The sequence below is a fragment of the Musa acuminata genome, chromosome BXJ1-3 (assembly GCF_036884655.1).
Source record: "Musa acuminata AAA Group cultivar baxijiao chromosome BXJ1-3, Cavendish_Baxijiao_AAA, whole genome shotgun sequence".
In the NCBI taxonomy this organism is placed as follows: domain Eukaryota; kingdom Viridiplantae; phylum Streptophyta; class Magnoliopsida; order Zingiberales; family Musaceae; genus Musa; species Musa acuminata.
Window position 1 is genome coordinate 37,679,740 of NC_088329.1, and position 21,856 is coordinate 37,701,595.

Here is a 21,856-nt window from a genome sequence, read left to right on the forward strand (position 1 = left end):
CTAATTTAAATGTTCCAGAAGGTACTTGTGATTGAATATTTATGTCATAGCTTTATCGAGGTACAATATTGGCCAACAATTGAGAGAGCTGTAAACCTCTCTTGAGTATTCCATCTTCCTGCTTGATACAGATTTGTTTGGTTTCACGGTAACACATTTTGATCTGGGAGTAAGCTGTGGATTTGATCGTTATGGAGGCAATTCTAGACCTGCAATCATCTAAAAGCTGGTGCAGGGTTCCAAGTTGGGTCCATTATGTCCTCTTCCTTGATTCAGTAGGATCCTCAACAGGTCATGCTATTCTATCCATTTATCTCATATTTTAATATATCAACCTTCACATCTATCCACTCATCAGCCTACTTTGTGTGAATCTATGAGAAATTAATTTTACTGACCAATAGGGTTATATTCTTTGAGTCCAAATGTACTTTAATGATTTTAAAGGGTAGTGTTGGGGAACGAATGTGTTGTGGTTGATAGTCAGCACGGCTTGGTTCATGGATCGATGTTGGGAGCCTCCTGTCAGTTGAGCTGGTTGTTGAAGCCGACTAGATCCTCGAGTCGGGGGGTGGGTTGGTCGATGACTCACCACGGGGGCGTCAGTCTGTGACTCATGAGGTTGCTGCCTTCCTGTAAAAATGGCCTTCGTCGGGTGATCCCCGACTTTGGCCCTTCCGACGAGCAAATCAGTAGTCTCTCCTTTTTTTTTCCTCTTTTTGGAGGTCGGGATAAAGGTCTTTATACTATCGTGAGAGGATCGGTCGTACACGGATTGACGTGATGGACACAGTACGACATCAATACGGATGCTGGTTCGACGTGCGGGGCGTTGTCGTCCCGAGATTACTGGAACCAAGCATGTCGAACAGTGTCTTGGGGGTATGAGTTCTGACGTGACGTGTGGCATCAGCTGTGACGTGTCCTGGGGGCAAAACATGTCTTATCAGGTAGTATTGTCGATTAAAGTTTTTTAATATCTATGCTGTAATATCTAATAATCTATGGGAAGGGAGAGATGCATGTTTTTGGGTTTCCTAAGTGTAATATTTATTCGTATTTTATTTTAATTTGAAGGGGCAAATATGAAGAACACAGAATAGTAAGGACGTACATGTGATTTGTGGCGAGCCAACTGTTGAGGTTTTATTAAATGATGGGTTAACGGGTCTGGACCCGTTAACCCATGTAACAAACGGTTAGTGTACGCCCCAACGCACCCGTTGATGCCGTTGTTGCCCTAGTGTTTTCCGTTCCCGGTAATCAACCAACCGTCGCCCGGGCGGCTTTCGTGCTGTGGCGGCGGCGGAGGCGGAGGCGAGGCGGAACGGGTTGGTGAGTAGTTGGCATGAGCGAGCAATAACCCGCCGTGGGTGTCTTGCATTCTACGGTTTACATCTTATCTTTTTCGGCTTTCTTTGATATATTGGATGCCGGAATTAGTTGAAAAAGATGGGTTTTGGCCGGCGATTTGGAGCGGCCGAGTAGAAGCCCTTTCACGGTTCTAAATATTCGACACGTCCATGCACCGAGCCGCAGTTCTGTGCGCTAATTTGCCCAAAAATTGGCCTTTCTAAACTTTTTCTTGATCTTTTCTTAGTGGGTGGCTGATCATGAATCATGTTTCTGAACCCTTGCGCTGTAAAGCTGGGGATCCCCAAACAACTGACATAGTAATTGTATGAATGCAGTCCAGGCGATAGCCCAGGCGCTTAGGCGGTAATCTTGGTCACTCTTGAAAGAAATGTTTGTGTATTGATACTGATACTTAGAAACATACATGTTTGAATATTTGAACATATGGTGGTTCGGATGAGAATAGCCAATTTTTCTTGAGGCTTGTTTGAACGTAGAAATGGAGCTGTTTTATTGTGACCTTGTTTATTACATTCTGATTTTGTGGAATATCTTTGTTGTTGCAACAGTCCTACATAAGCTACTTTAGCCTATGAACTGCTCCAGTGTAAGCAAATGATGCAGACGTGAAGCGGCCATTTAGATCTTTGTCTTAGTTAAGTCTTTAACTTGGTAGTTTCATAGCCAGTTAGATCAAATTAAGGACCTATAGATGAGTAAACGATTCTTGGAATGTGGGGCTGGCCAAACATGGTCATTCTTCACCACTTGGTTCTCGTATGTTGTGCTGCATTATGAAGTCTGCTTTAGACTAGTTTACTAGCTAGGATTTTTTTGAACTTGAGCTTGATGATTGGTTTTAAACTCGTCTTTAGGCTTGTTGATCTTTTTGAGATGTCCAATGTTTTGACTGAAAACTAATCACACTTGTTTGCCTCAATTCAGCCGCATGAAACTTTGATATAAATAAGCAAGATTGTCATTGCTCAAACTTGGGGTTAGTTTCTGTTGGAAGACATGAAACATGTATATATTGTATGCAAGATTGACATGGCTGGAACTTAGGTTATATTATGCATTTTTAAGATTTTCAAGATGATTATGAGCTACTTATGAGCAGTTGGAGTTGACAAACTGACTCATAATATTTGTTTATGGATTGTTGAAATCTACTTCCATTTGGATTGTAAGCATACCACATTCCATTTTGGTGATGTCATTTTTTTCTTTCTCCGTATTTGTTTGTTTCCTTCCCTTCTACCATCTGTTTTCTTTTATTTTGGATGAGACCTCTGTTTAATCCTGACAACCAAGAATTTTCAAAAGATTCTATAGTGAACATGATGAAGAACACTGCTAACCCCCATGAAACCAACTTATAACTTTTTTACTAGATGTTTACTATGGGAGTTTGTTAAATAATTTATTTTACTATCACATTGATTATGCTGATTTATATTCACATTTATTATCCTGATTTATATCATGTATTTAGGTTTTCATGTCATTCATTGTGATAAATCCTTTTTCTGTATGCACTGTTAGGTTTGTAGAATAAGCTTTAGCCATGTCTCTTACCGGCAAAATCTTCTTCCAAAAGACATATTATGAGGTCTTGTCAGTCAAAGAAGATGCGAGTTATGATGAGATCAAAGTAAGTTACAAATCCGCCCTTCTAAATTCTCATCCTGATAAGCTGCACAAGAAATATGATGCATCTAGGGATCATCATGAGCTAGATTTCCTAGAGGTGCAGAAGGCATGGGAAGTCCTTTCGGATTCCAAGTCTAGGGCAAACTATAACAAGGAGTTGCAAGCTTCGAGGCTGGAACTGGAGATTCCGGCCAATGAAGTTGAATTGGGGGATATGTCTGTTAAGACCGTCGGTGATCTGCAGGAGCTCTTCTACGAATGTAGATGTGGTGACTATTTCTCAATCACCTCATTGGAGCTCAGAGAGATGGGCATTTTATTGGATATGGAGAGTGTGCATTTATCTGTTGATTCAAAGCCAGCTTCAGTTCTCATTCCTTGTGGCTCTTGTTCACTGAAGATTCGTCTAAGTATAGATCACAGTCCTTGAATGCTGTTAGCTTCTATTGCCTTGCAAAGAAAGAACATCTCTTCCTCTGCTCTTCCACTTTTCCTATGTGTTTCTCTCTCATTTTTCTTTCCCACAATTTACATGTTTCATAATCTTGAGAGATAAGATGAGCTTTTGTATCCAAAACTGAGATTTTTAGTCTTTTATATTAAATGATATTTAATCAATCAGTTGTGTGTAGATGTCATTAAAGATTAAGCTGTATCCCATCCACTTGATTCAATATTTTTCTTTCTGATCATTCTACACTGAAGTGTCAAATCTAGATTCTGGTGGCAATTCTGATTAGGGTTCTCATCATTTTTTTGCATGCATGCAAACAAAGTCTGGTCCCATGCAAGAGAGAAGAGATGCTTGCACAGCAGACCGCGTATGCCTGCGGAAGCTGAACCACTTGTTCTCAAACCAAAATGCATGGGGCTGAACAATGAGCACACTCTCATGCAGCTCTCCCTAAATCAACTGTAGCAAAAGTTCATCGCGGTTGTGGGATCGGGATAAGGTTGAGTGACTCGATTCGACCGAAATCTAGTCGATTAGATCGCATCTGGGCTGCGTCACATCCTTTATTCCTGATTGCTCTTCCTTTCCGACCAACCAACACTCAGGTAAAGTAGACACCGACTCGATGGGCCACCACGACACCAAGAGCGGCACACGTGAGTCATACGTGTCTCTTCTCTGAACAATTCATATAAACAGATGGGTTTCAATATCTTCGTATTGATTAATATTGGTTAATTTGAGTTAAAAATAAACACAGTTATTTATATTGTTCTTATAATATAATGTTTTGAAAGGTATTAATTCATAATATTGGTTAATTTGAGTTAAAAATAAACACAGTTATTTATATTGTTCTTATAATATAATGTTTTGAAAGGTATTAATTCATTTAAAGTTCCAATCGATAATCAAATGGTTAATCAATCATAATGATGTATATAAATAGATAGGTGCAATTTGCCTATATATTCATGTCTCCACAGACAGCTGATCCGTCACCTCTCCCCATCTCTCCTGCGCAAGCATAAGCGTGAAGCTTCCTCCTCATGTCAGCCAACTAATATGCGGCCGATGTCAAGCTCAGCTTCCCCAAGAGGCATCGCCGCCATCGTCGGCGTCGGCCCCAGGCTCGGCCGCTCCGTCGCCAGGAAGTTTGCTCATGAGGGCTACTCCGTCGCCATTCTCGCCCGGGATCTCGGCAAGCGAGCCTTCCTCCTCTCTTCCGCACGACCTTGTGCTTCTCCCTCATCTTCATCTCTCTCTGCAGGTAAACTATCTTGGTTGGCCGACGAGATCGCCCGGGAAGCCAAGGCCCAGGTGTTCGCCATCCGCATCGACTGCGCGGACCCCAAGTCGGTGCGCGAGGCCTTCGAGGGCGTGCTCTCGCTCGGCTCCGTCGAGGTGCTCGCCTACACGGCATGCGAGGCGCCCCACGCGACGTGCCAGCCCACGAGATTCACCGACGTCGCCGTCGAGTCCTTCGTGCGCTCCCTCGCGGAGTCCGCCGTCGGGGCTTTCCACTGCGCCCAGCAGGTGAGCGTGCACCAACAGCTCATCCATGCTTCTACCTCCATCATGCACGGCAAAGTTTGATCTGTGTTGCAGGTGATTCCCGGGATGCTGGAGAGGGGTCGAGGCACCATAATCTTCACTGGTTCTTCGGCGTCCATTCGTGGCTTTGCAGGCTACTGTGAACTAAGTAAAGACTGTTTGTCCACTACATCTCTATCCTTTGTATGTACTCCTCTGTGATGCCGATAATGATGCTGCAGGTTGTGGGAAGTTTGCTCTGAGGGGATTGGCGCAGTGCCTCGCAAGAGAGTTCCAATCATCTGGCATCCACATCGCGCATGTAATCATCGATGGGGTGGTCGGTGCACCAAGGTCAGTGGTTCCTGCACAGGAGAAGCTACTTAAGCCATGGCTCATCTGTGCTAACTCCTTGCAGAATCCATGGATCATCAAAAGGAGGGCAAGAGACAGCGTCCCTGGATCCAGATGCAGTGGCACAGACCTACTGGCACATTCACGTCCAAGAGAAGGGCGCATGGGCGCAGGAGATGGACCTGAGAGCTTGACTTCGATTCACTGACTTGTATACGTAGCCCGGAAGGATTCTAGGAATCTCTGCATCAATCATTGCTGGGCTGTGGCCATTGAATAGGTGTGTGAAGGGGAGAAGAGGGTCGAGCATATGGTTGTCAGTGACGAGTCGTGTCTTTTTCGAGTGCACATGTTTTGTGTTGTGGCTCATTTGTTGAATGTGACTCTGATCTTCTTCGTCTTGTGGTAATGATTGTATTCAGCATAATATTACAGAGTGTTGAGGTTAAATTAGGAGAATTATGGTTTGCTAGTTCCAAGAATTGGGCAATCTGGATCGCAGCATCGATCTATCAAGGTTGCAATTCGGAGAAGGATGCTGTCCCTGAGCAAACATTGCGTTGAGCCATCTTATTCGGTGGCATGGTTGGCCAGTTGTTGATGCTTTCAGGCCATTAAAGACCATTGTTTGCTTATTCTACCTAAAAAGAAATGTCAGCAACATGTTGGGCTGGTGACAAGAACAGGGATTGAGATCCTCAGAATTGCCTTGTAAAGCATGTACCATGATGCACTCACGGGGACCATGGCAAATGATTGCAATGATGGAGTTCATTTCAAGGAGGACAAATACATGGGAAACATGCAGCACACAATTCTCTGTCATGGAAGGGAGTATTCCAGCATCATAGAGATGATAAATCTCACATTTTCCAGTGTAGAAGGGAAACCATGACAACCATATCTCTTTCATGGAATGAATGTCATTCTAAAGACACGAAAGAATATGAAGTTGCATAGATTTTTCAGGCTCTGCACTGATGACCTCTTGTTCTGCACTACTACTCTTTCTGCTTTTCTCAGCTTTCCATGTTTCATACCCTTTCATTTGCATGTAGGAGATGCACATTCTGAATTAGATTGATGAAAGTAAAAAAGTCAAAATTATAGTGGAGAATAACATTTCAAAGGCATCAGTCGCAACTGTTGGAGATACCTTTGAAATAATGATCACACACAATGGGTAGTCAGGTCCCCTCTTCAAAGTGGGTGGTCCTGCGAGTGCCTTCAATACTGTGGCAAAGGATGATCAATTGGACTGCAATGAGGCCAGATGGATACATGAAGCATCTCCAAGTGGCTGAGCCTGCACACCACCTCTAGGCTTCCGAGGTCAATGTCAGATGCATCCATGAACCTTCACTGGATCAAGTCTTAGTAAGTCATCATGCTTGCATACTTATGGATGATATTTGCATTGAAGAATTCAGAGAACAATACATGGTTCTTTTTGATAAGTAGATGAGATTTCTGCAACGTGTTACTGTGGTCGCTTGGCTAACACACGATGCTGTCGCCAAGGAGGAACTGCTCTGATACCATGTTAGAAAATAAATAGATAAACAAGTTATAGAAGTAGTTGATTGTTATTAATATATCCTCTTCCTTTTATAAAGGGAGAATTTTCCTCAACGAGGATTTCGCTCAACAGAATAAAGAGATTTCCTCAAAATCTCATATACTTATCACTTTTGTCATTCCATTTAGTTCTCTTATTATCAGTCTCAGTGGAATCAACTCATAATGATTCCATAGAGCAATTTGTCTCCCACCTCCATGAGAGAAAGACATGAATTCTGGTTTCATCTACTTGTTTCTGAGACTCTCAGCAAAGAAGAATTCCAACAGATATCATAAAACTTTTCCCCACAGTTTCGATATTAATACAAGCATCTAGACACCATTCCAGATAAAGTTTTCATTTATCGGATCAAGAACAACTCAAGAATCTCTGTAGCTGTGATTTGGACACCTTCGAAGTACACAATACATCTATCTGTTCAAAAGATCTCGCTACACACTTACTTTCTCACTAATGACTTATTTAACCAAGATATCAAGACATGTTTCAACTTAAAAACTTAGCTAAATTGCATTACTTGGATCAAGAAGAACTCAAGAATCTCTTATAACTCTGCATCAATCATTGCTGCTCGCACACAAAGAAATCAAAACATCGATTTCAGCTTATTTGGTCATCAATTTCATTTATCTTTAGCTAGAATGGAGGTAAATAAATCAGGTAGCTAATCGCAAGATTTTTCCTCACCCGCCGAGGCCGGAAGGTGGAGAGGAGGCCGTCGGGGGCGACCGGGAGGGTGACGTACCGGTGGTGGACGCGGCGAGTGACGGCGGAGAAGAGGGAGTGCGGAGGCGGCAGCGGCGGCGACGGAGGTTCTTGAAGATGGTGAGGAAGACGCCGTAGAGGGATCGGAAGCTCCGTGACGAGGATTCCGATCGGAGGAGAAGAGGGTGAAGAGAGTTCCGGGGGTGGAGATGGAAGCAGAAGAACGGCGGCAATGGAGCAGAGTAGGGGACATTTTTGTCATATCATTTTTTGACGCAACAAATCCTATAATATTGTACCACTATAAACCCTTGGACATTTTTTGCCTACGCCTCCTCGCCGATCGGTGCTTTCCTCCAAGAAATGAGCGACCATGGGCGACCAACACCAAGACGCCGGCAACGGCCGGAGGAAAAGGAGGAGGAGGACAAGATCTCTTCTTCTTCGGGTAAATCTGTTGCTGCCAAGGGTACGCCGTGGTGGTCGGAGAAGAGGATCTGGGCGGCTGCGCTTGCCTTCCGAGCCGTCAATGCGCTGCTGATCCAGACCTACTTCAACCCGGACGAGCACTGGCAGTCGCTCGAGGTTGCCCACCGCGTCGTCTTTGGGTCAGAAACCCTGGATCTCTTTCTTGATAGGGATTTCAATCTTCTTTCCACTGCCCTTAATTCGCCTAGGTTGGTTCGGTGATGGTGATTAGGTATGGTCATCTCACCTGGGAGTGGAAGAAAGGAATTCGCAGCTACCTCCATCCTTTGGTCTTCGCTCTCCTCTATAAAGTCTTGGGTTTCCTTCGCTTGGACACCCCCTGGTTCATGGTAATCAACTACTCGTACACTTTTAACTGAATTCTTCTGGTCGTCTCCCTCTTCCCCGAGATCATTCTATCTATGGTTGCTCCCTTCAAAGCATGTTTGATTGTGTTGGTGGTTGGAAGAATTGTTTGGGGTTGCAGTATTTTCTATGATAATGCATATATGTCTACTTGAATGATGAAAGGGAAAATGCAGATTTTCTATGATAATTCATTTACGTCTGCTTAACTTTGCTTGGGATTGCAGTATTTTTGTTCTCTTTTAGAGCTATAAGAAATCTATAATCTCTGTTTCATTTTTTCTAATCTGTTGACAGGCGAAGGCTCCACGGCTGCTGCAGTCCTTGTTTGCATCCATTGGAGATGTGTACATGTACAAGCTCTCAAAACTGATCTTTGATGAGCATGTAGCAAGATGGGCAGTATCCTTCTCATTTTTTATGACTTGAAACTCATCTTCATGGGAATCATAATGATACTACAAAATAACCTGCTGCTACTTGTGATAATGATTTCCTTGACTCCGCTGAATAGCTCTTTTGTCAATTGATGAATTGGTTTATGTTCTTCTGTATTACACGGACATTGTCAAATAGCTTGGAGACAGTGTTAACTGTAGTGGGATTATTCTATTGGCTCGCTTCAAGTGGTTCCTCAAAGCAACTTTCTGTGGCGTCAAGAAAGCTGGGTTTGTTCATAGCAGCACTGGCATGTGCAGTTCGGCCTACTAGTGCTATCACATGGTTGTACGTCGGTGTGCTGTATCTGATTAGGACGCAGTCCAGATTGCACTTCCTCTTTTTTGAGGTAGTTCCCATAGGGTAGGTAATAATTTTTCTGTTAATAAAAGCAATTTCTGAATCATGGACAAGTTCTTTATAGTGTTGTGCAAAGATAAGTTTGAAAGGTAAAGAATCGACAATGTAACCTTTATAGCAACTAACTAGAATTGTCATCAGAATCTTAAAAACCTGCTTTTTATTATGATTGCTTATATGGTGTTTTTACCAAGAGAACCTGAAAGGCAGACTGACAAGTGCTGAAAGGGAAAATTCTTTGATAAGCATGCTTTAACTCTGCTTATTATTCACCTTGAAGGTTTTTGCATTTTTTTCCTTATACCTCTTTAGCTTCTTTTCTATTTTTCAATTTAAAATAAATAACATAATAGGATACTGTACTCAATCTTTTATGGCCAATACAATAAGCGTAAAGTTATACTTTTTGATGAGGTAGAGAGCTCTGTTTTGGGCAAATACTTCAATATGTGCATGAATTCGACCAAAAAAGAATGTAACAAACCAATAAACTTTCTTGTGTACTGTCAAGTTGAAAAATCTTGTTTGTGGTTAAACCATATTGTTGGAAAGGTTGTAACTTGTGGATATTAGATGATGTATGATCATAGTATTGTAGCTTCCTTACCTGAGGTATGACAAGCTAATCATAACTCTTACTTTTTTTCCTTGGGGAAATTTACATACATAGCTCTTATAAAGTAGGATCCTTCATATGTAAATCTTGCTGTTCTTTTCAATTCCCCTTGAAACCTGAAATTTTTAAAAGATGCCCTAGAGAGCTATAGTTGGTGTAACATTCTCTTAAAAGACTTATCAGTGACATCCTAAATTTAGTCTCATATCAGAGGACAATTGAGTTGGTTTATATGACTAGATAGGTCTACTAGAGCTTAAGCATTTTGGGATAGTGCTTCAAGTTTATCAAGTTAGTAAGTCAGTTATTCTATGAAGCTATATCATAACAATTGATATTAGTGCAAATCCAATGCTGAGCACGATGAGAAAACCAAGTAAGAAAGGACTACCCATGAATGAGACTAGTTAACATATCATAGCATGGAACCACGATTATACTGCAACTCATGTGCAATATAATGGTGGACTATGTTTGAGTTTTGATGAGAATCTCAATCCACTTATCGTTTAGTTCCACAATAAAATGATAAAAGAATCAAGTTGGTTCATAGGGATAAATGGACCTATTATTGTTACTTTGGCTTTAAGTATCTTGGGCCAGTGACTCACCAAATTAATGAGTCAGTTATCACATCTTTTAGTCTACACTTATGCCCTGGAACATTGGTTTACTATGATTGGGGTTCTACCAATTGATGGAGAATTTTGTTACCTTTTGAGAAATAATCTTCAAAAGAAATTAAATCAAGGAAAAATTTTATTATTTTATTGTGATTTTCCCTCATTTTGCTTAACTGAGCTTGTCAGTATGGCTCTATTTCATGGTTGTAGGCAAACAATAGGGACACATTTGTTAAATTTCACATTTCAGAGGGATACACACACACACACACATGCACATATACATATATATATGTATATATATACATATATATATGTGTGTGTGTGTATATATATATATGTGTATATATATGTATGTGTATGTATGTATATGTACGTATATGTATGTATGTATATATGTATTTATATATGTATGTATGTATATATGTATTTATATATATATATGTATGTATGTATATATATATATATATGTATGTATATATATATATATAGTCATGATTTTGAGGGATATGTCCACTATGTCCTATTTTTGAAAGGTCATTGGTAGTTCTTTCTTTTCTGTAATGTGGCTTGTCAAATATGCACATCCCAATATTATGGATAGCTCTTTATAAATTAATGTCACCTTCCTCCGATATTAATATCACAATGTTTTACAGGATTCTAGTGCTTGCCATGTCATGCTTGTTGGATTGGTGGATGTATGGATCCTTCACCATTGTGCCTCTTAATTTTCTTAGGTTCAATTTTTTTTCTTCTGGAGGGGACTACTATGGCACCCATCCATGGCATTGGTATTTCACCCAAGGATTTCCGTCCATGCTTTTAACCTTTCTACCATATGCTGTAATAGGCATACTTAAATCAAAAGAGTGGAGTATTTCAGGTCTAATTGCTTGGGTCTTAGGGATTTATAGTGTGCTCGGCCACAAAGAGTTCAGGTACTTTTATTATTCTTATAATTTGTTATGTAGCAATTAGATGTATTTTTATCCAGAAGTTGCTTTTCTGATCTGTCTGTTAGATAATTTTTGGTGTCACAGGTTTGTGCTTCCAGTGCTGCCAATAGCTTTGATATTCTCTGGCTATTCATTATCAGTGATGTCAAAACCGGATCTTCTGGATATGAAAAGAAGAAAATCCCGACCTGGCAATAAGTGTCCATCGAGAGTGCAACTGGCTGTGTTGTTCCTTGTTGCAACTAATGTTCCAATGGCATTATATATGAGTTCAATTCATCAGGTATTCAAGCTTTTTAAATTCTTTTAAAATAACTCCTGTTGTTATCTATGTTCTATCTTGCAATAAGGGCTAATGAAAAAGAAATATTTTGATTTCTTAAGGATGCTTTTAGGAATGTGGTTTCTGAATCAGTTAGGATTGGGTTTTAAACTTATATTACATTATTCTTATAAATTCGTCTTGCCCAGCCAGAGAGGAAGTGAAGATGTGATGATTTATCTATCAAAAGAAGCCCATAAAGGAAAAGTGAGGAGTATTTTATTTCTAATGCCCTGCCACTCCACACCTTATTACTCCACTCTACACCATGACCTGCCAATGCGGTTTTTGGACTGCACGCCAAGGTGACTTTTCAAGATTTTGTCTAGTATTTTTTTTCCTTGGCATATTTTCCTTCCATGTCACTTTTTCATACTCTGACAATATATTTGAATTTTGATTATCCAGTGACACTAAAGGGATATTGGATGAGTCAGATCGTTTTATGATAGATCCACTTGGCTTTGTCATGTCCATGTTCACGAATTCATCATTACCCAGTCACATAGTATTATTCAGTTCTGAAGAAAAACAACTCCGTGAACTTCTTATCTCGTATTCCTTTGATGAGGTAAAGCTACAAAATTTCAGAAAAATAATAACTGAATAATGGCTTACTTTTTGGATCCTGTTCAATTATAATAAATAAATAAACTATTGCTGCCAATGTTTGTCTATCAATCAGAAGAGATTATGTGCTGGAACAGAATAAACAATTAAAATACCTAATATTTGCTGAAATTAGTGGATATTCTTTTTTTTGGGTTCTAAGACTTTGATCCTGTTAGCACCGGAACCTGCGTGTTCAGGAACTGATGTCAAACAATTATCACATGTTATTGCTAATTCTTATGAATCACCTATTTCCTAGATCAAATTGTATCCAGTTAATATGACACTCTTAGAGATTAAATTTTAAGGTGTTAGTAGAAATGCATGGCCTACTGTGCTTTAAGTTCTCACATCATTGCGTCTATGGTTCTCATAGTTTTCTTCATGAAGTCAACTTGCATGTATCCTCGACATTTGTACACTAATGTGCTGCTTAAACTTTAATTGAGAGCAAAATACTAGTTTAAGATTTTCACTGCAATTTTTTTTCAAAATTTGAGTTATTTGATGGAAACACCATCTTCCATGCGTAGCCAAATGAATTTTTTTAACTGTACTTTATGGTGAATTTCAAATATTCAAGCTATCTTCTCTCAAAAAATTTAATATCATCCTTTTTTTCTCTCAGAAAGTGTATATTACTTCTGTCAGTTTGGAATTACACCATTGATGATCCATTAAAATGTGACATATTTAAATCCCTTCTTTTCATAATGATACATTTTATTATCATCATATCATGCTACTTTTGATGTTTTGACCTTGATTTGATGCATTAGATCATTTCATGATGAAATTGTTTTATTGTGGTTCAAATATGAAAAAAGAGATCTTTTTGTTTCATGAAACATGTTTTCTTTGTTACAAATGCCATTTTTTTTATGTAAATGCTTTCTTACTCGTACCAAGTGCATGATTGACTTGAGTTTTTTCCTATGTCTTTCTTTACTTAACCAGCTTATATATTATATGGCACATGTATAAACAAATGTTCACAGTAAGTTCTGCTTATGTCAACCAATCATTCTGATCACTAAAGTCACCATTAGATTCAATTCATCAACATTAGGAGTTAAAAGTGTCATCTGAACTGGTAGTATCATGGCATACTACCTTTCTGCAAATAATTCATTGAACATATAAGCTATGAGATGGATATTGTATAGTAGCATACAAAATATTATGGACTTGTAGAAACTAAAGAAAAAGGAACTTCATAATTGTACCTTATGTGTCTCGCTCACAGTGACAGTAGATATACACATAATTCTAATGCAAGATTAGCTTGTTTTTCCATTTGGCACACCTTTCCTAACTTGTGTGATGCTTGCAGATTAAAAGATTCTTCCATGCCCATTTTAAAGTGGACCGGGATCTACAAGCATCAGTGGTTGTTTATGCTCTAACGTAACTTTGATGCCAAATTCTTCTCACGGGCTTGCTTTCTCCAATCTGATTTTCATTTTCTTAATTTGTATCTGATTCTGCTTAATTCATTCAAAATAGTTCAATGAGACACTATGTAGTTTTGCAGTAGCCAACTTGAGTTTAATATGGTGAAGTTGTGGTTTAAGATTAAATAGCTCATTGAATGTATGTTGGTTTGTTGGTTGCAAACGAAGTCCTGACCCCACCGGATGAGATAAAGTTTTATTTAATGGTTCATAATTTGGTATCTTTTTCGTCTTTTTGTCAATACCATGTGAATCACGCAACACAATACTCAACAAAATAATTCTGATCTTTTGCTACCAAAATTGTCTTTTATACTCTTCATTCTTTTTGAGGGAAGAACGTTGAGAAAAATTGTGTGTAAACCATATTGATGACATTACATTTTGTGTAGAGCTGACTAGGTAAGATTGTGTATGATAAACTTATGGTGTCTCGCTTGAGTTTATAAATCATAATCTTCCAACATATATCTTTTTGTATGTTAAAAAATGAACTGTGGAGACTTTGTCTTGTGTTTTAGGCTGAATTAGAAACTCATTCACAGTCCTAGAGTTGCAGTCTTGCAGCAGCTTTGAGGTAATCATCTGTTTGTTGAAATCTCCGCTGTTGATTTTGCTAATCTGTTTAAGCGTTTCATCTTTTCTGCCGTCTTGAATTGATAACTCAATTCTTAAGTCTGAAGCTATGTTTGTTTCTGATTTCAAATATCAATAGATTAATATGGAAATTGACAAAGTAAGCCTAGCAATGTAGCATGCATTGTTATTTTTGTTATGTAGAACTTACAGGCTTGCAGCAAACATCCTTGTGAACAGGATTTGTATCACTACAAACTTCGTGACATCAGGTAGATTCCTTTTGTTCCAAATTGGGGCCAATGATCACATTGCCTACATTTTATTATATTGTAGTTCTTTTCTAAAGGAATCTGCATCATGTTTTGTCCAAGGATTAGTGTCAGGACCACCCAACTTTAGCCGCCCATGTGGAAGCTACAAAACAAAAGGGTGAATGATAGATTTCAACTCTGACAAGTCACATCCACATTGGTTTGAGTTACTATTTTAAGATTCTCTTCACAAGAAAAGGAGCTCCGGAATGTTGTGTCTTAATCCGTTCCCAACACCGACGAAAAATGAACATAGTTTGGTAAATGGAGTGTAGTTATGCAAATTAAAGCCTTGAATTATTGAGTCATTGGTCTGATAGAACTCAGTTAAATTTACCTTTCAATGGATTTAAAATCTTATCCGATAAATATTTTATTAGACTCACTTAGGTTGAGAACATATAAGATGCATTTGTGATAATATGTCAAGGGTTAATAATCACGCTCTATAAAGTTTTTAATAATATCAGTTATCTTAGAGGTAAAGTCTTTGATAGTTAATAGTTAGTAAGTAGGAACTTGAATAAAATCATATATTTTTCATTTCCCTTTTGTGTAAAAAAATATAAACTGTGATGAGGAGGCAAAGGAGAAGGAGAGGGAGCTAGCAATTGAAGGAGTAGAAGGAAAAAGAGGAGGGAGGAGGGAAGCAGACGAGGGAGAGAGAGAGGAGTGGGAGTAGGAGGTGGCCATGGAGGTAGAGTGGGAGGATGAGGAGGCGGAGGTGGAATGGGAGGAGGATGAGAAGGAGAAAGAATAAGCTAACGAGAAAGGAAGAGGAGATGACAAAGTGGGAGGAGGAGGAGATTGATATTAGAGATAGAGTGGGAAGAGGATGAGATTGGGGACGGGGAGGCGGTAACGAAGATCAAGTAGGGGGAGGAGGGGAAGAAGGAGCTATGAAGGTAGAGTGGGAGGAGGTGGTGGTGGTGGTGGGGAAGGATGAGAAGGAGTGGAGCTGAAGGGGATATGGTAATTTTAAAAAATCAATAGATAATCTTAGGTTCAATTAAATTAAATTAAATAGTTAGGACTTAGTTGAACCAATCTAATTCGGTTCATCTAAAAAAAAATTTGATTTAGTTAAAAAATAAATCAAATTTAATCAAAAAATTATCATCATTTTTTTATAATTTTATTAAAGATATTTGGCTTAAAACTTAAAAAAAAAAAACTCATTACTAGGGTTTTTTTTTCGATAAATTACCATAAAAAATAACAATCACAAAAATATTTGTCTAATTAAAGGAACAATTAAGAACGAATAAATCCTCTTATTAAAAGTACACATCAACCCACACATAGAGGACTACTCACTTTCTACCAACGAACCATTAGAAGCTACGACGACTACATTCTTCCTTAGCACAAACAATTCAAGGCTTCTAAAACACAGGAAGGAACAGACACCGTGGAGACTTGGATCTCATTTGGCAGCCACGGTGGCTTTCCTGAGTTGGCGTTCTCGAGAGAGTCTTTTGGCAAGCTGGGTGAGCGCGTCTGCGTTCGTCCCCTCTCCATCGATCTCCTGGAAGATGCCCGTCTCCAGGTTTACCCTGGATACCTTCTTGTTCAGCAGATTCTTCCCAATCTGTACCAGCTCAAGCAGGTTCTCCTTCGTCGAAACATCCACCGATGATCTCTCACCCATCAGTGTGTCATCCTGCAAGCACGAAGCGTGTATGGTTCGTGATGCCCATGGGAGCGAGGTTAGAGAAGCCAAAAAGTTACCTGTATCCTCAGATAGTTCTTCTCGCAGTTCAGTGACTGGAACAGAGAAGACATGTGGATGTCCACCACATCGGCGCTTCCTTGGAAGAAGCTGTCGATCAAAGGGTTGGAACCGCCGTGATATAACCATTGCAGAACTCCCCATTTGGATGCCAAGTGTGCGCTAAACTTCTGCTCCACCTTAGCTGAGCCGGTCCCGATCGAGATGATTATGAACTTGTGGTAGTCAATCGACTTGAAATTAGCGAAGTTCTTGTTCGTCAATGCGATCTCCTTCTTGATCTGGCTCATGGCCACCAATGTCTGAACCACACAGAAATATGCCGATATAGCGTTCGACATGAGAACGGCCACGACGCAAGTATGATGATGATGACGATGACGATGGCTTGCTTGTTTACCGGATTGTTCGCGGCGATGCCGCCGTCGATGAGGTTGTAGCTGTGAGATTTTCCGTCGGAGTCCGTCGTCTCAAAGTAGTGCGCCGGCAGGTACGTTGGTGCCGCCGACGTACTTATGCAGATGTCGGCGAGATGAGCGTTCTTCAGAGGTGAGTGTCTTGCCTAAAAGACAACAGGGCATGAAGATTAGTACGAGAAGAGAACCAAGTTATGCTTGCAGTTCCTTCTTTGATTCCACAGAGAGAGAGAGAGAGAGAGAGAAGCACCTCAAAGGATGAGAAGATGACGGGCTGAAGAAGCTTGATGTCGAACGTTGGGATTATTACGTTGGTTAAGGTCTCACTTAGCTTTGTTTCGGTGAGCAACTGCTTGACTTTGGAGTGGAGAAACTTGCCATCATACTTCGGCCCCCGGATCGCGCTTACCAGCTTCGTCAACGAGCTGAACATTCCACTCCTGCAAGCGGATTCCAGATTCAAGTACTCGACTACATGGATCGATGGAGAGAGCGCACTCACCCTTGAGGAAAGATCTTTGGGCTGTTCTCAAGATAGAAGTCGATGACTTGGTTTGCTGAGAAGAGGGGGCGTTTGTTCTCATCTGGAGAAGTGATCATGGCGCTGAGCAATCCTCCTGTGCTCGTCCCTGTGATCACGTCGAAGTAGTCTGCGATCCTCGCGTCTGGTCCATCGAGTTCCTGCACTCTCACAGATCAGCTCATCGTCCAAGAAAAGAATCGGATTTGGTTTTGGTTACCGTGCACTCGAGATTACCTGCAGCTTTGACTCAAGAAAGGCGAGGACGGTTCCTGGAATGAGGCCTCTAACACCTCCTCCATCTATGCTGAGGACTGTGATCAGCTTCCCCTCGCAGGGCTGCAGGTGGTGGTGATGATGGTGGTGATGGTGATGGTAGTGCTGGCTGCCATTTGGTTGGGTCTGAGCCATTAACCTCAAGCAAGAAGAAGAAGAGGCGTGGCGAAGGGAGTTGCAGACAAAGTACTCAAAGTGAAGGAAGGATGTGATTGGCTTTGCTGGATCTCTGAGTTCCCTCTCATGTTGGTGCCTTTATATAGGAGGAGGCTTGGAGGTGTGGCAGAAGACATTATTTAGATCAAGTACATGCTTCACACCATCTTGGGAGGCTTCAACCTCATCTGAAACCAGCAAAATAGAGTTATCAGCACGCAGAAAACGAGGAGATATCAATCTTTCACGTGATCATAGAAATTAAACTCACCTCGTTTCCCATGTGAAGGAAAACAAATCATGATAAGGTCTTCGTTACCGACGTCTGCTCCTTATCGTCATCATCTTCTTCTTCTTCTTTCTGCCATGAGGGACACACAACGTGTTGACCCAGCAACATATGTAGAATTCATATGACAAATCGACATACTGTAGCAATTAAAGTCAATTCGTTAACATCGTCCTAAAACGAGGCCATAACTTTATATCATTTCCGCATCATTAATTTTCTTTTGCTTCGACTCCAAACAATTTAGAGGAATACGGAAATGGTTGCTCCAACAAAATAACTTAATTAGCTCCATGATCGACAATAATTTCAATGCATATACCATGGACTATTTTAGCTGAGAATAAAATTGACATTAAAAGCTTTTACATCTTGCATATTATTATGAATATTAAATGTATTTTATTCTTTTAATATGAGTGTTTCTAATGGAGGTTAAAAATAGGGATATATTGTATGATCAACAATAATTGCAATGCATATATATATGTCGTAATACTAACTTCTAATCATGCGTACAAAATAAAATTACCTGTAATTGACAATTCTAATATGATACCATCTCTCATGTCAAATTTAATCGACATAATTGGACCCATGATGTATCCATCTCAACTACCCACCTTTTGATTGGATGTAACACTCCTCTCATTATGTATCCATCTCAACTACCCACCTTTTGATCGGATGTAACACTCCTCTAATAATTGCACCCATCAATGTCATCAATTTGATCATAATTTTGGTTGGATGTGTTTCAATTGGAAGGCAAGTGTAGTATCTATGATTATTAGATTTTATATTTATATATATATAATATTTCATAAAAATAGAGATAAAGATGACCGATAAGAGAGGATGTCACCCTATACTGCAGTGATCCAATTATAAAAATAAAAATTATGATATATTATTATTTTATAAAAAAAAATTAATATCAAAATCTAAAATCAAATAATAATATATTTAAATATTATAATGCATACCTTTTAAATATTATCCAAAAAATATTTATCTAATATGTAAGTACATCATCGTCAGATCTGAAATATATAGTAATGCTAATCTATAAAGAGAACTAGACTTACTTTCTCCTCTCTTCTTATCAATTTACGATTACTATAAATAATAGATTTAAAGATAAAAAGATATAAAAAAATCTATAAATTCTCAATCATGTAATTCATTCACATCTTAATATATTATATATATAATCCCCAAGAAGTTATGTATATTTATAAATGAGAGTAAAGGTTGAATAATTAGGAGAGTTCGATTATCGTATAAAGAATTCTATCATAATTAGAATATAATTAGATAATCTATCACTCATTCCTGCGGCCTTTGCTCCCTCTTTTAATCCTTCTGGTCTCATTTCTCCCCAAGCGATGACTATTCAGCCCTTTCTATCATTCTTTTCTCCTAGGTCGATCGTTGTGTCCCTCGCTTCCACTCAACTTATTGCTATAGTCCCTATCTCTATGTCTACTCTAGGTGGCTTCTCTCGTTCTTTGGAGGCAACTAGGGCAATCACATGAGAATCTGCTTTCTATCTATTTCCACTATGGTCGAGTGGGTCACAAGCTGCCTGAATGCCTCGCAAAATAGGTAGAGGGATGAAGCATTGATGATGGTAGGTCGGAGGTCCCAAGTGCTAGGGAAACCCCTACCCAGGGGTAATTACAAATTATCTTATATAGTTAACTATGATTAATATCACAGTCTCTATACTTTAAAAAGTAGCATTGAGATCCTTATATTTATGAAACTGATACATTTAATCTTGATTCTCCTTATGTTGTTAATTTTATCCACGAAAAAAATTACATGTGTTATCACTTATAAAAAGGACACGAATAAAATAGATTAAAATATAATTTTATTATCTTTTAAATTATTAATTTTATATAAACTTCTTGTTTTAATCGATTTTTTTGTCCCCTCCTCTACCTATCGCTTACCACACCCACTCATCCATTGATAGGTCGATTGCCACTTTTAACTCCTCCTTCCCGAAGTCCACCACCCACTGCTCTACTACGTCCAAGTGTAGACTATTACTTTACGACGAGAATGCATGGGCCAGGATCCCCAAAACCCCACTAAAGGGCTCGTCGTCATCGTGATTACTACTGTAAAACCCCATCTTGACGTCTGCAACTTCATATTCTATCGACTCCATGAACTGCACCTCCTTCCCTCATTTGCTCGCACGCCGCACCTGCTCATCCATCGATAGGTCCATCGCCACATGTAACTCCTCCTTCCCGAAGTCAAGTACCCACCGCCCATAACTCCGTCGCGTCTAGGTGCAGACTACCACTCTCCGACGAGAATGCGTGGACCAAGATCCTCAACACCTTGTGGAAGGGCTTGCCATCATCGTGGTCACCGCTATAAAACCCCACCTTGAAGTCCGCCACTTTGTACTCCATCAACTCCATGAATTACACCTCCTCCCCTCCTCTGCTCGCTCATTGCCCGCCGCGCTTGCATGCCTCCTCGCCCGTTGCACCTGCTCATTGCAAGCGAGCTGGTTAGAAAGAGGAGGAGAGGAGGAAATTGATCAAGACGAAAAGTTTATATAAAATTAATAATTTAAAAGATAATAAAATTATATTTTTACCTTTTTCATTTGTCCTTTTACACGTGACGACATGTGCGCTTTTTTTTCATCGACGAAGCTAATGACGTAAGGAGAATTGAGACTAAATATTTTATTTTCACATGTATAAGGACTCAAATGCTATTTTTTAAAATATATATTTTAAAGTATAAGAACTAAGTATAAGGATGCATGCCGCACCCGCTCATCCATTGATAGGTTCACGCTACCTATAACTCCTCCGTCCCAAAGTCCACCGCTTACCACTCCATTGCATCCAGGTGCAAATGACCACTCTCTGGCGAGAATGCATGCACTAGGATCCTAGCACCCCGTCGAAGGGCTTGCCATTGCCATGATCATCGTTGTAAAGCCCCACCTTGAAGTCTATCACTTTGTACTCTAACAACTCCACGAATTATACCTACTCTCCTCCTCTACTTGCTCGTGGCACCTATTTGGCGCGATTGAGCTGGGTGGATAGAGGAGAGGAGGAGGAAATCGATCAAGACGAAAATTTTATATAAAATTAATAATTTAAAAGATAATAAAAATATATTTTTATTTTTTTTTCATTTGTGCATGTGACAATATGAAAATTTAAGATTAAATATTTTATTTTTATAAGCGTAAGGATAGCCATTAATGCTGCAACGCTTCCCGAAAAAGCCATTAATGCTACTGAGCTTTCCTTGCGGTTTTCGAAAATCGTGCTTAGTACTAAAGATATGTGCAAGTTAGTCAGCATCGTTTAAATGTTTTGATACCTGCACAATCTACCTTAGAAAAATCTCATGATATTAATGTTGAGCCTTCCTCGTAGCTCTTATCATAGTTGGGGTTCAAATTAAATTCGATTAAAATTGAAGCTGAGCCGATCGAAGGGTTTATCGATTTTCAAATCAAATCCAATCGGTTTATCAATTTCAAATTGAATCGATAATTTTTACTTTTCTAAATTATATTTAATTTAAATTAATAAAAATAAAAATTAATGATTTAAATCGGAACCCCAAAGGGAACCGTCCGAATTGGAATAGAAAATTGAAATCATGATACATCTCTTGATATGGTTTTGGACAGCATGCCCAACATTAATGATGTACAAGTTGGCCTT

The 21,856-nt window shown here is 39.5% G+C and overlaps 4 protein-coding genes and 1 long non-coding RNA gene across 9 annotated transcripts; 3 read left to right on the top strand and 2 right to left on the bottom strand.

The window, feature by feature from the left end:
* Positions 1 to 1,184: 1,184 nt before the first annotated feature.
* LOC135627836 (uncharacterized) lies at positions 1,185 to 3,627 on the top strand. Of its 3 annotated transcripts, none has more exons than XM_065134209.1 (2): positions 1,185 to 1,369; positions 2,902 to 3,627. In XM_065134209.1, the coding sequence occupies exon 2, from the start codon at positions 2,924 to 2,926 to the stop codon at positions 3,437 to 3,439; it is 516 nt and encodes a 171-aa protein (XP_064990281.1). In that variant the 5' UTR covers positions 1,185 to 1,369; positions 2,902 to 2,923; the 3' UTR covers positions 3,440 to 3,627. The 3 variants fall into 3 exon arrangements, with proteins under 3 accessions (XP_064990281.1, XP_064990276.1, XP_064990269.1); XM_065134204.1 differs by having other exon boundaries at positions 1,186 to 1,390; XM_065134197.1 differs by having other exon boundaries at positions 1,188 to 1,335.
* Positions 3,628 to 4,434: 807 nt separating this feature from the next.
* LOC103979294 (uncharacterized) lies at positions 4,435 to 5,809 on the top strand. Its single transcript, XM_009395383.3, has 5 exons — positions 4,435 to 4,664; positions 4,734 to 4,999; positions 5,072 to 5,165; positions 5,239 to 5,350; positions 5,415 to 5,809. Exons 1-5 carry the CDS (start codon positions 4,529 to 4,531, stop codon positions 5,542 to 5,544), a joined length of 738 nt encoding a protein of 245 aa, XP_009393658.1. The 5' UTR covers positions 4,435 to 4,528; the 3' UTR covers positions 5,545 to 5,809.
* A 283-nt stretch (positions 5,810 to 6,092) lies between these two features.
* On the bottom strand, positions 6,093 to 7,441 carry LOC135627861 (uncharacterized). Its single transcript, XR_010492721.1, has 3 exons — positions 6,791 to 7,441; positions 6,507 to 6,712; positions 6,093 to 6,420 (listed from the first exon to the last, which is right to left on the bottom strand). It is a non-coding gene; the product is annotated as an uncharacterized LOC135627861 (long non-coding RNA).
* Positions 7,442 to 7,648: 207 nt separating this feature from the next.
* Positions 7,649 to 14,079, top strand: LOC103979293 (mannosyltransferase APTG1). Of its 3 annotated transcripts, none has more exons than XM_065134221.1 (10): positions 7,649 to 7,879; positions 7,999 to 8,245; positions 8,338 to 8,455; positions 8,769 to 8,873; positions 8,986 to 9,272; positions 11,168 to 11,449; positions 11,552 to 11,750; positions 11,943 to 12,094; positions 12,198 to 12,360; positions 13,735 to 14,079. In XM_065134221.1, the coding sequence occupies exons 1-10, from the start codon at positions 7,870 to 7,872 to the stop codon at positions 13,810 to 13,812; spliced, it is 1,641 nt and encodes a 546-aa protein (XP_064990293.1). In that variant the 5' UTR covers positions 7,649 to 7,869; the 3' UTR covers positions 13,813 to 14,079. The 3 variants fall into 3 exon arrangements, with proteins under 3 accessions (XP_064990293.1, XP_009393657.2, XP_009393656.2); XM_009395382.3 differs by having other exon boundaries at positions 11,249 to 11,449; XM_009395381.3 differs by lacking the exon at positions 7,649 to 7,879 and having other exon boundaries at positions 7,902 to 8,245.
* A 1,920-nt stretch (positions 14,080 to 15,999) lies between these two features.
* LOC135627853 (patatin-like protein 2) lies at positions 16,000 to 17,965 on the bottom strand. Its single transcript, XM_065134239.1, has 6 exons — positions 17,651 to 17,965; positions 17,396 to 17,574; positions 17,144 to 17,333; positions 16,878 to 17,039; positions 16,477 to 16,779; positions 16,000 to 16,408 (listed from the first exon to the last, which is right to left on the bottom strand). The coding sequence occupies exons 1-6, from the start codon at positions 17,822 to 17,824 to the stop codon at positions 16,172 to 16,174; spliced, it is 1,245 nt and encodes a 414-aa protein (XP_064990311.1). The 5' UTR covers positions 17,825 to 17,965; the 3' UTR covers positions 16,000 to 16,171.
* Positions 17,966 to 21,856: the final 3,891 nt, after the last annotated feature.

Excerpts from the sequence above, each read along its gene's own strand:
- LOC135627836 (XM_065134209.1), top strand. The coding sequence starts at position 2,924 with ATGTCTCTTACCGGCAAAATCTTCTTCCAAAAGACATATTATGAGGTC.
- LOC103979294 (XM_009395383.3), top strand. The coding sequence starts at position 4,529 with ATGCGGCCGATGTCAAGCTCAGCTTCCCCAAGAGGCATCGCCGCCATC. Across the intron at positions 5,000-5,071 it reads CTTTCCACTGCGCCCAGCAG|GTGATTCCCGGGATGCTGGA; the intron begins GTGAGCGTGCAC and ends TCTGTGTTGCAG. Across the intron at positions 5,166-5,238 it reads TGCAGGCTACTGTGAACTAA|GTTGTGGGAAGTTTGCTCTG; the intron begins GTAAAGACTGTT and ends ATGATGCTGCAG.
- LOC103979293 (XM_065134221.1), top strand. Across the intron at positions 11,450-11,551 it reads CTCGGCCACAAAGAGTTCAG|GTTTGTGCTTCCAGTGCTGC; the intron begins GTACTTTTATTA and ends TTGGTGTCACAG. Across the intron at positions 12,095-12,197 it reads TTTTTGGACTGCACGCCAAG|TGACACTAAAGGGATATTGG; the intron begins GTGACTTTTCAA and ends TTGATTATCCAG.
- LOC135627853 (XM_065134239.1), bottom strand. The coding sequence starts at position 17,824 with ATGGCTCAGACCCAACCAAATGGCAGCCAGCACTACCATCACCATCAC. Across the intron at positions 17,575-17,650 it reads TTCTTGAGTCAAAGCTGCAG|GAACTCGATGGACCAGACGC; the intron begins GTAATCTCGAGT and ends GTGAGAGTGCAG. Across the intron at positions 17,334-17,395 it reads CCAAAGATCTTTCCTCAAGG|GAGTGGAATGTTCAGCTCGT; the intron begins GTGAGTGCGCTC and ends ATCCGCTTGCAG.